Source organism: Lichenostomus cassidix, chromosome 2 (genome assembly GCF_008360975.1).
Source record: "Lichenostomus cassidix isolate B80296 chromosome 2, HeHo_3.0, whole genome shotgun sequence".
Lineage (NCBI taxonomy): Eukaryota > Metazoa > Chordata > Aves > Passeriformes > Meliphagidae > Lichenostomus > Lichenostomus cassidix.
In genome coordinates, this window is record NC_139482.1 from 6,245,564 (window position 1) to 6,258,307 (window position 12,744).

The 12,744-nt window shown below is 39.8% G+C and overlaps 1 protein-coding gene across 10 annotated transcripts in view; it reads right to left on the reverse strand.

The window, feature by feature from the left end:
• KMT2C (lysine methyltransferase 2C) overlaps positions 1-12,744 on the reverse strand; it is a 192,015-nt gene that overhangs the window by 142,547 nt on the left and 36,724 nt on the right. For all 10 annotated transcript variants that reach the window (XM_085050232.1, XM_085050238.1, XM_085050243.1 and 7 more), the window contains one exon: positions 1,846-1,934. In XM_085050232.1, the coding sequence (XP_084906358.1) occupies positions 1,846-1,934 (89 nt within the window). The remainder of the gene's footprint in view (positions 1-1,845; positions 1,935-12,744) is intronic.

Genomic DNA, 12,744 nt, shown 5'->3' on the forward strand with positions numbered 1-12,744 from the left:
GTCTTCTGAAGCAAAAACTGCTCTCAGATTTCTGTTGAGGAACTTTGTTAATAACGACAAAAGCAAAAAAAAATACATCTATCACTGGATTCCCTACACAGCAGTGTACCAATTGTTAAGTTTTAATTTCTTTTTGGGTTGGTTTTCTTTTTCTTTTTTTAAAACATATTTGAAATTCATAAACTTATCACTTATGATCACACTTTCCATCCCTTTTGCTGATTTTCCTAAGAGTGCTTCTACCACATAGGACAGGAAGAGTAATCATCACCATCATCATCATCATCATCATAACATAAAAATAGTAATAATTGTAGTAGTAGTAATAATAATAATAATAATGATGATGTAGTAATAGAATTAGAACTATTTTTTTCTTACCTGACTCTGTTTTTCTACACACAAATACCTGCTCCAACTTTTTCACTATGTTTATTAACTGGTAATTACCCACTTGTAGAAGCTGCAAAAGATGACCCAAGTTCACTACCACCAGCAGTTCATCAGAAGGGGCAGAAAAACAATGGACAGAATAAACCAGTGAAACATCCCTGTGCTAAGCTTTAATCTAGACTCCCTCCACATGCCACCAACACTTAAATTCAACACAAGTTGTGACTAAACACTCATGACATCCCCCAAAGCCTCGAGTCACAAGCACAAAGCCTTCTCAGCATCATTCACCACCTAGCAAGCAGGAAGCAAGCGACCAGCACACACAAAACCCAACAGCAGGAGGATTTCAGCCTCCTCCTCTGTGGCTTTCACCACAGCAGCCATGCTCCTGCATGGCCCATGAAAAATGCTGCTGCTAAAATGGCTCTTTTGGGGTCCTCTACTTGTTCTGCTTGTACATCAACACTAAGCACAGATCCTTGCCTTCATCCTTAAGGATTTCACTATTTTACCTCCTCCACTCAGCAGCTTTGAGAAGAACTGGGTGACTCCCTTGACTCAGCTGGTACTCCCATGACATTTCTGCCCTGACCACCAGCTTCTGCTGTTCGTGTCTCCGTGCCTCCTGCCACTTCTCTCACTACACATGTAAGGCCACATAATTAAGTTTATAAACCCTTGTGTCTCAATGCATTTTTAAGGCTTATTTCTGTCAGTAACCAGCAAACTTCTGCAAAGTGGCCACAGCATCCTCCTTCCTGGTGGGTTTCATCCTTCTACACTCAGCCCTTGGTTAAAAACAGGCAAATGGCTACAGACATGTGCCTGGCAAAGAGATGACAGCTCTTCACCATGGCCTTTTATCTCATGTGTTGGCTCATCTGTCTGTCTCTTTAGGCTCCTGAACTGCCAGAACAGAAATCACAAACTGTTTCAACAGTACTTGGTCCAGAACAATGAGCTCCCTCTGCTAACTGAAGCATTTGGGTACCACCACAACAAATATTTACCAAAGCAAGAAAAGAGATTTATCCTGTTTCCTAAGCAGCAGCAGGAAGCATTAACATTTGGTTATCCTGGTTATCCCTTTGGTATATAATCTGCTGAAGATACAGGTCAATAAGTAGTAGTGTATTTTGGCAGGTATTCCAAAAACAGCAGCTGCCACTTGAGAGCTTTTATGTTTGTTAGATACAGCCTTGCAAAAGTAGGAAAAGAACCTCTACACTACAAAGACATTCCCATTAAACTACTTAAAAACAACAGCTTCAATAGCTTTAAATTAACATAGCTTTAAATAAAGGGTTTTTCCTTTTAAATCTGCCCAAATGCACACCTCGTACTACAAAACTAAAGAACTATTTCTTGTCTACCAAAATCCTGCATAACTAAATGCATTTCTGAGAGAGAAACAATACCCAGAGAGCACCAGCACTATATTCTCAGTACCTGTTTCCACAGTGTTTTCTGTTTCTGCTGCCTCCAAACCATCCATACTGTCTTCATCCTCCACTGCAGTTTTTCCTCTACTCCGAGGCCTGCAAACGTAAGAAAGAAAAACTCTTTTTAGACTGAAAGCATTTGTAAAATTAGGATTTAAATCACTTCATTTTGAGGGATGAATGTCAGCACTAAATTATGTAACATTTATGCTAACCCATGATTTCAGTCTTGTACAAACTGGAAGTTTCCTTCCCTTTTTTCCCATTCTAGGAAATATCCCCAGCAAGGTACACTTGAATCAGCAGTTAGCCCCTTAAGTTTCTCTGATTCTTCTTACAAGAAAAATACAGTAATTAACTTCTACTCATCAAACAACAGACTAACTCAGGCAGATTTTGATACAAGCATCCTGTCTGCTCCATGTAAGAGGTAACTACAGAGAGGTAACAGAGAACACTATCCAAAATCTGGGCAGTTGCTACTCTAAAATAGAGACTGATCTATGCAGAGCACCCTCGGAAGAAATTTTCACAGAATAATAATCAAGCTAAAGCAATGAAATTGAAACACACATTATTTTCAGTGAAACAATATTTTGACACGTAAAGTAAAATGTTATGAGAGATGACTAGATGTCATCACATTATAAAAGTCATCACGTGAGGACAGCCTGTCAAAACTCAAATACCTGGCAGATTTGTTTCAATTTCAACCAAGGTCTGACGGAAAGCAGACAGGTTTGTGCCACGAATTCCAGCCTTTTTTCCCTGCCTGGCTCTTCAGCAACTATCATGGTGGGCTGTTGAGAAGCCCAGGCATCCAGATCCCCAGCTGTTCAGCAGCCCATTTGAAAGGGAGCCAAGAGCTTGGCAACTCGCCTCCCAAATTTTCAGGCTACTTGGCAACCTGCCTGGCGTGCTGACGGAAAGCCTGGGAGACCCTGGGAGCTTCTGATTCCAAGTACACAAATTCTGAGAGGTTTGGGGCATCTCAGCAGTTCCAACGTCCCAGAGCTCCCAGGCAACCATTCACCCAACCAACATGCCTTGAATCGGGATGCCACGCAGGCCAGCACATGGGCACCCCGCCTGCCCCCGCAAACAAAATCGCTCCAGTTCCTCTTTCACAGAGCATTCTGAAAGGTTTGGGTTTAGTTCTGCCTTGGGGAGAAAAGGTTTTGGTTTTTTTTATTTTTTTTTAAGTGATTAAATCATTCCAAAACCAGCATTTCCCTTTTTTGTACAGTCTGTTATAGCGCTTAGGTCTATCCAAACTACTTCCGCAGGACTGGATCTGCTCAATCAGCTACAAAAGAAATGCTATCATGCAATGCCTTTGGTTCTCTTGCATCAAAGAGCTGGGCAGAACTGGAACCATCTCTGGAGCCTATACAGGGTGCTCTCCTGCTAGAAGAGGATTGATTATCTTGGACTATCCAGCAAGACAATCCCTTCAAATTGTGTTGGGACCAGTTTTGTCTCTGCAAAGGAGGAAAACAATTGAAATGAGGCTCAAACCAAAGTCTGAAAACTTCCCACTCAATTTATGAGGGAGCTGGGGGGGGAAGAGAAAAGCAAGAAGAGATTAAGGACAGGAGGGCTTTTCTTGGCATCCCTGTAAAATTTGTTCAGGATAATGCTGAAAAACGTGAGCACAGTGGGAACCCTAGGGATTACAAGGTTATCTTTCCCCTTGCCTGCTTATCAACAAGCAGTGACAGGACACCAAGAACACACAAAATAAATAACATTCTTCCTATGAGAGACAGAAGCCAGCATCCCCTTCAACTATTTGCCACTTCACAAGCTCCCAGAGTAGTCTCTGAAAACCTGCGTTTCACAAAAATTCAAACCAGAATAAACTGCAGTGACCAGAGGAAATTGTCTTGCACTCCTCCCTTCAGCCACCACATCAGCCCATCCAGGAGTACAGTGTCCAGTGAGCTGGCCAGAATGGGGTGTTTTGGAAGTGGGAAGGACACAAACATTTCTGGCAGCAGCATCTGAGGTGGTCACACAGATGGATTCCCACCAGTAATAACAAGCAGGGAGTAGAGCAAATGGAATTACAGAGCCACTGGACAGAACAGGCTCTTCCAGCAAGACTGAGATACAGCAAGGAAGGTAACACTCTTCCAACACTTAGAAAAACAAAGCAGCAGGTGAAGAAACCAAAGCATTTCAGTATAAAATTTCTTGCAGTTCTTCACAACATCCCAGCACATCACCCAGCACCCAGTGCAAGGACAGGAGTGCAGGTGAGTTAAATCACTTCCCTTGGTGCAGGAATGCTCAAAAGCTTTGCAGAACACAGTCAGCTAAGAACAGGGATTATTTCTAAATCCTATCCCAATTATTCTTCTACCAACTATCTGTCTGCAATGCAAAGTTACAAGTCTGTACTAAACAAGGATTACTGTGAAATCATCACAAACATAAATAATAATTCTGCTTTTTCACAGGAACCCCTTTTCAGTATTCCCCAACACGACCCTGGAGGCAAAACTTGCTGGATAGTGGATGATGGTTGTTTATGTTTATTTAATAATTTACAGATGAGTTTAGATTTTCTATTAAACTACAGTTCATGTATTAAGCACCTCACAAAGCCTTCTTAAACATTTTGTTTAAACAACAGCAGTATTCACGCCTTGAACTCCCTACTGGATTTTAGGAACCTATTTAACACCATGGAAAAGCAGAGGTTTCAATTAATTAAACATAATTGCTTCTTTCAGCAGAAGATATAACCATGTCTGGTGTTTCCTTGCCATTCCCCTCCCCCAAATATTCTAGAAAAAGCTTTCATAATATTGTGTAGGTTTTAAAAAAACTGAAGAACCAGTGGAAAGCATGGTAGATTATATCATCAGCTTATTTTTGCTGGTTACATTCATTACCCAATCATCAGAAGAGATTTTATAGCCTACAAATTTATGTTTGGCTTAGAGAAAAAAATAATTCAAGTCACAAAATAGTGAAATATACACTGTACTGACAACTATAATTTAATGTTTCCACAGCAAACGCCATTTGAGAAGGCCATATAGCATATATAATCGCTGCAATCAGCATTTGTAGTAAGAATGGATTGTTTCATGTTATTTGCATTAAGTTTATACATTTTATTTACTATTTTATACATAAAGCTTTCGGCTGGTTCACATAACACCACATTTTTCCACTGACAAACCCTGTTAAATATTTTTTTTAATCTATACTCATTTCCACTTGCCCTTAAATACAGTGGGGAAAGCAGCCTGTGCTCTGTTGTTTGCTGGGGCTTTGTTTCTCAAGTTTATCCTTCTGAAGGAGGATGTGAAAAGGCAAAAGGGGAGAGATGGTGTCAGGGCCAGTTTTTGCTGCCTTCAAACAATTACAGAACAACAGTCTGTGACTACTGCCCTTCACCCACATGAAACCAGGCTGCACCAAACCATCACTGCTGTATGAACATCACAACCTCAGCTCTGCTCTAGATCTTGAAGCCCAACCCCAAACTTTCTTACTAGGAAGGGCAACTACATCACCCTTTCATGCAACACCACAAAAGCCCCAGCAGCTTGGCATGGCAAAAGCACTGAACACAGATAAGCCACATCTCCTACAGCTCACAAGAGACCCAGAACAAAATGTCCAGGCAGAGCCTGACCAACAGGGACTCCAGCAGCAAACAATAAATATCAGTCAGTGGGCAGGCAGGGAGCTTGGTACGCAGGCTGAAGAGCTGCCAAGGTCTCTGCCATGGCTTCCTCGCCCGCCTTTTTCCTACAACAGAGTTCAGTTTAGAAGGGAAAAAAAACAAAAGCACTTCTATTTCGGCTTAAAAGAGCAGATCCACTGAGAGAAATGTAACTTCTTGAGGTGTTTAAAGCACAGACAACATTTTATGGAATAAAATCAACAACAAAGACAAAACTATACTTTTTTATTAATACTGGATTCCAGTTGAATGTAATTACTGTCTACAATAATTTTACTCCTACTTCCATAACATAGTCATTTATCAAAATCCTTTGTAACCCACTCCTGAACTTATCAATTAGCTTTTTTTAACTAATGCCATTCATTAATCTACATCTTTAAATATACTACAGTAAACAAAAATCTCATCATTCTTCTCTGGGTAAGCAACTAATTAAATTTAGCCCTGAGGGGGGGAAAAAGCCCAGAAAAACCTTTCCCAGGGCTCAGCAGAGCATTAGGTAATCCCTCTGCACAGGGGGAAAGCCCTGCTGAGGCTTTCTCAAAGCCCTGAGGACTTGGGTAACACTGGGAGATCACCAAGAACCTGAGCAGCTCCTGCTGAATGCATGGAGAGCAGCATGGATATTTAATGTGGAGAGAAAATGGAAAAGTCTCTTTTTCACCTGACAGTAATGAGATACGGTTTCTTTTCTTCTCTTTTCTGCATGATTGGGGTTTTTCTGGTTTTTGTTTTGTTGTTTTTTAAAGGTCATAGCAATAGCACCATAACTGGAGAAGCACAATGTAGGTCAAAAGTACATCTTGGATCTTACTCGTTCTTTCCACAAAGTGATCAGGAATAAGGCCATGGGCCAACATTTCCTGGAACCACATGAAATAACTGACAAAGCTACTATCCTCAGATGCCTGTCACTGCCAGGCCTAGTTTATGATTACCCAGAAGTTACTGCCAGCCACCAGTTTCTACAAGCCCTCCCTAAGTTGCTACCAACAAAATCAGGTGACAGCTCGTTCAAGACCATCCATCAAAAACTACCTCACTCACTCCATTTTTTTTCCAGGCTTATGAAAACAGGTACACATGAGCCACTCCAGAGTTTCCCCCTTTTTCCAAAATGCTGAAACCTCAACATCATTCAGGAAAGAGACCACCTTCCCTCCTATGCCCTGCAAATCATGGAGCAAACTGATGGTACTAAATATATAAAACAAGGCCAATAACCTTAAAAAGCAGTGTAACATCTGGGATACAGTAACATCCTAAACCAGCACAGATGTCTTGTTAAATGAACATCTGTCCCCAGCCTTACGCTGGAAGATGGTACAGCAATGATTTATAAAAAGGTTCAATTAGTGCTGCCATCAGCACGGCTAGGCACGAATTAATGTTCACAGGCACTTTCACAAGTGAAAGCTGTTACCCTCTTTTCAGGAATCTTTCTAACAGGTGTGCAAAAGCCACATGCTCCCACTACACTACTACTGAACCGTGGAGTCCTAAATACAGCTGTAAAAGTTTAACTGTGCTTAAGCAGAAGCTAAAATACCTAGGGTGCAGCTGGTAGCCCCAAGCAAAGAGAACCACAGCAAGCAAGAATACATTCATGGAAATACCTGTGAGGAAAACTGGTTTTTTCTCCCTCTCTGAACACTACTTGACTCTTTAGGACTTCTAAGAGTTGAGAAAATTCTACATCCAAGTCTGGATAAAATGAAGAGCACAGCTCTGGAAGCAAGGAAGATGCCAGCTCACTAGAATTAATTTCAATAGCCCTAAACATTAACAAGTCTAAAAGAGGAAACTTGCTTTATTAACTCCAGCTTCAAACTCATTCTGATTTAAAAGGTTCTTCACATGATTTTTCAATTAAGCAATCAGTAACAGGTGAAATGTTTTCTGCATTTGCCCTCACCCTCTGTAGCGTTTTCTTTTGTACATGGTAAAAAAAAATGCACCATATAGTTTCTTGCTATTTATTTCTTGTATTAAATATGTGTGTACTAAAGAGATCATGATGCACGGAAAAGATGTTCAACTGAACCATCAGAAGTGAAAGGTGACAAAAAGTTGACCGTTTACTGAGAGAGAGAAGTGAAAACTTTCTTGTTTAACATCTACTGAACCAGGCTTTTATTAGAGGCTCACAGAACTTACTCAACCTTCAGTTTCATTATAAAACATCTCAAAAATACATTTGATATTGCTAATTAGTCTCCTGGTATAATCAAAGAAAAGTGTGCTTCTTAATACTTCTCATTTATAAATCATAATGATCTTTTCATAAAATACTACATCAAAGAGAAGTGACCCAGCTTATGTTTAAAACCAAAACATTGCAACTTCCCATCTTACACCTCCTCTAACCAGTAACGATCTAAAAGACATTATTCAGTCACTCAACATTATTCCTTCACACAGGCTGAAACATCTTCAGAGCTGAAACTTTTTCACATCTATATTTTATATAGTTACCACTGAGAGCAATGAACACCTGACAAAAATAATATAGCCTTTGCGATGTCTGAGAAAAAGCATTAAAAAACCTACCTCCACTGGACAATTATCAGCTAAATTTTTCCAGTACTCCCATGACAGGGAGATTTGTCACAGATTTCCTACACTACCCAAAGTAATGCAAATAGAATTCTTTTTAAGATTATTTGTATGAAATGTCATAGATGCACCTTTGCTTTCATTCTAAGGTACAGTCACGGTTGACAGAAAGTAAGCAAAAGCAAAGGAAAGCCACTGGTAAATGCTGAGCTCTTGAGGAAACAAGCCTGTCCTGAGAGGTTGGGAGTGAAGTATCAAAATGAATCTGCATTGCACAGTTCTAACAATTTAAAAGCCAAATGAATGAAATGTACTTTTTAAAAGTAAATGTGAAGTTTGGTTTATTTATATTTTTGATTTCAGTTGTCCTCGCAGAGTTACCTGTACTATGGAGGTTCTCAGCCCCATACTGTTGCAAGTTTACTTTCCATGGGAGACTGAGAAAATACAAACAGGGTGTGCTGGCTGCAGGCACTCCTCAGGATTGTCTACCCAAATCAAAGAGCCATAATTACTGCAACAGGAATGTCATCTCACTGTTGGAAAATCTTAACTCAGTTTTGCAGAAGGCCACCAGATCCAGGAGCCTGAAGCTGCTCTCTGTTGGGGGATGAGGCTGCTCTGGACAAAGCCACCATCATCAGTGTTTTCTCTGCTCATCCCTGATGTTATTCACAGTTGTTCTGTTTTAGTCTGAAACTGCTCTTTGAGGAGATAAAGCTGATGAAGACTGTCACAGCTGAAACAGAGCCTTAGTAACAAGGCCATGAAGTCTTCTTCTCAGCTTGTTACCCATTTGGGAACATCCTTAGTGGGTTGGGAGGAGAGACAGAGGGTCACACCAGCCAAAGATCAAGCCAGGAAGACTCACTATCACTGATTAACAGTTCACTAACAGCTGCAGGTCCATAAAATAACACTTTTCTCATGAGCCCATAAAATACCCACGAAGTTACAGCTTTGCAACAGCCAGTTTTGGACTGAGACATTGACAAGCCTACTCCACTGCAGTGGACTTCTACACACCTTTTTGTGATACCATTACATAAGAAAATATGAGTTTGATGTTCAAAGTATGAAGCTAGGTTGTCTGATCTACATGTATGGACTGTTCAAATTTGGAGACAGTTCCCATAACAGAGTGAGAAATGATATAAAAGGTTTTCAGATTTTTCAGCTTTCTTTTTTACTTTTCAAACTGACTGCTTAGGCATCTATAAATTCTGTGAGTGAAAATTGCTTTCAGTCAACTATCTGTCACATTAACCCAGCAAGGCACAGCATCAGAAACTGCTACAGGTTCTCCTTTCTCAAGAACCACATTCCTTCTGATATGTAGCCTCATTTATAGTTTTAGCTCGGTAACACCACGTATTTTACATGCAGACCTTAACAATTACAGACATTTTTAAAAAATTTGCAAAAAAATTTTGGGTGCAATTACGACCTTTCAACACATTATGTATCTGCAGTTTTGCACATACTGCATCCTTTCTGTATTTGTTACCAATGCACTTGGCCATATTCACCAACAAAATTATGCAAAACAACACACCAAAACTGCAGTATTTGCAATTGTTTTTAAAACCTTTTCAGGAGTCAAATTAGACAATTTTTTGGGAGCACCAAGAGCTAGCAAGCAGAGGCACCTGCAAGTTTCTAATCCCAGCAAGCTCTGTCTATCTACCTGGTTTCAGATCTAGTAATGGCTCTATTCTCTAGTTACTGTGAAGCTCTTTGGTAAATTTACTAAATAACGTTTAGCAAGGCCACTGACTGTTTTCACATGTTCTCTTTTGAGAGGCAAAGAGAATGAAATGGCAACACCAAGAGCTGAGAGAGCACTGCCATTGTCAAAAGCACAGATTTCTAACCTCTGCAAGACTTTCATGTGTGACAAATTCAACCTGCACCGTTCAATACTGCACTTGTCCACACTCCCTAAGTAAACAAAATTGCATCAAAATATGCTACTGCACCCAACACTGCATTTTCCTGATGGGAAGTGTAAGCATCCACTTCGATCCAAACACAAGATTTGTTTCTCCATGACGACGGGCTATGCCAAGTTCTAACTCCTCCAATCTTGTGAACAACCATGGTGCCCAGAATTTCTTACCCACACCAGCTCCAAGCTCGTGTCTTTTTTAAGAATTATCCCAGCTCCTTGCTCTTTCACATGCTGCAGGGTTTGCCTGCTACTCTCTTCTGTATAAAGGTGGAAACACAATGGTAAGGGCTGTAATTCCCATGTCTGGTGATTTCAAGATCCTGTACATAAAATTCAGCGGATCTGAGTCATCACGCATGAGAAACAGCTGCCAAGTACTTGGAACTTGGTAGAAGTTTTGGTCTCTGTGAACAGATTTTTGTAATTTTAGCACCATTAATTAGGAGTCATTTTGAAAGACTTCCTTTTGGAACTTTACAGTCTGACAGAGTCTTATCACAGGAACATCATGAAGATTGTTGCAAAGTGCACTTGTCTCCTTAAGTTAAATATTCTCACTGGATATATTTAGGTGCCAGGGAAGGCTGTGCTCTCTGTCACCCAGCCACACGCAGGTATACAAACCAATAATCTAATACTAAAGTTCTTACTCAAAAAAGGGGTTTTATACCCAGCAAGTACAGTCTACTTGCACTGCTTACAGAGAGCTCTAACCACTGCCTTTATTTATCATTACTTCAGCATGGACATGCAAAAAAGTATGCAAACATTCAACTGCTATATTTTAGATAAACTAACCCCACACACATGACATCATTTTGAGAGGTTTCCAGATCTTGTATCTATCAAAATGCATCAGTCAACTCGGAACATCTCCTGCTTTCTCATCGAATAAAGTTCAGAATCTTTTGTCTCAAGTCAGTTTTACTAATATCTTTAGACTTCATAGCAAACATAAGCCTTCCTGTAGATTACATGAAAAATAGCTCCATTCATTCTTACGTTTTTGAAATATTTCTGATGCCACTAATACCACAAAAAAAATCCCAGCACTTGTCTCTCCCTCAGGTGTGTTACAGGATTTCTTGAAAAAGGCATCTTCCAGTCCACCAGTTTCACCTGAAATTATGTTTACAAAAGGCAAAGAATCTACGGACAATGATACTTAAACTTCAATCTTAAACAAGCATTTAAGCTTCAATTAGAAGAATCAGGACATGAAAGGAAGGGCAGTAGCCAAAGAGATATAAATAACCAGCTTTTATACAAGATGCTGGCCTAGAATACATTAGATAGAATCTTCTTTATAATACTTAAATTAATTGATAGCATGTAAGAAAAGTAGTTCTTGCATGTCAACTACGGTTTGTCATTACCCATCTAAAATGGATTTAGACAGGAAAAAAAACACAACAGAAATGAATGTCATATCACCACGTATCTTTTCCATCTGTTAGCACCCTTAGTGCTCCTTATAAAGAAATGCATTTTTATTTCAGATAATGTCAACAAGTATTATGAAATATTTCTCTCTCAATAAAACTGCTAAACCTAGGAAAGCCAAAGGGAAAAACACAAGATCTGCTTGCTAATTAAAAATCCATTAAAACTTAGTCAGAAGGCTTGGAAAACCTCAGAAGAATAAAAATAGATTTAAGAAGAAAATGGGCAATGGAATCAGATGGGTGTCAGTGTAAATTTATAATTCACATGAATTGTTTTTCTTTTAATGAAATTGTTTTCTAACTAGATGTAAATCCTAAAAGCCAGATCATGGGAACTATTTTTATAGCAGAGTAAATAAAAGTCTGGAAATACTATTGTGAAATACAAACAACAATACAAGTAGCATAATAAGCAGCACTCTAAAGCACAGACACAAGTAATACAGATCTTCAAACATGTTTAAAAGCTTCTGTATAAACAGGCATATCAATCTCTAGGGGCACTGATGAGGCAGAAATTCCGAGTCTTTTGTTATTAAATTCTGCTAACAAAAATGTGCCAACACCTTTTTCCATTCCTGAAGAAGATTCTTCTCACCTGGAGACATAAATTTGCCTTCTGACAATTACAGATAGCTTACGAACAGCTCCAAATAATCATAATAGAGTACTTTTAAACTTACCATTATTTTACCAGTACTGTTAAATTACCATTATTATTTGGGACAATGATCATTGCTGTTCACCAACATTCCCAAAATTTCACCTCTTTTTATTTGAAGCCACTAACAACTATACCAAGCTGCTTTGCGTATTTTTTCTCCATGCCAGTCTTCGGCCCTTTAAGATTAAATATTTGAATTAATGGGGTTTTTTTTATTATGGGGTGTGGGGGGGGAGTCTAAGTCTTAGTTCCTTATTTCTTTAATATGCCCTTAAAGAAGAACATGAAAACAGTTAAGGTAATAAAAAGATGGGCTTCCCAGCACGAGATGCTGGAGGAGTTCTACAACCTGATCCTCACCTTCACACCCCTAACCCTGCCCAGCCTGGGAAGGGCTCAGGCTGTGTCAGGACTGCCAGCAGGAGAATGATCTACTGCTCAGCCTACGTCACCCGATCCAGGGCAGAGTTATAAACAAAATTGTCTGTGTGTCACACGAGAGGGGCACGTCCCCAGCAAACCCTGCCGCAGCAGCTACTATAATGGAAGTCATCCAAGAGCACCAACTGATACCTCCTGCTCAA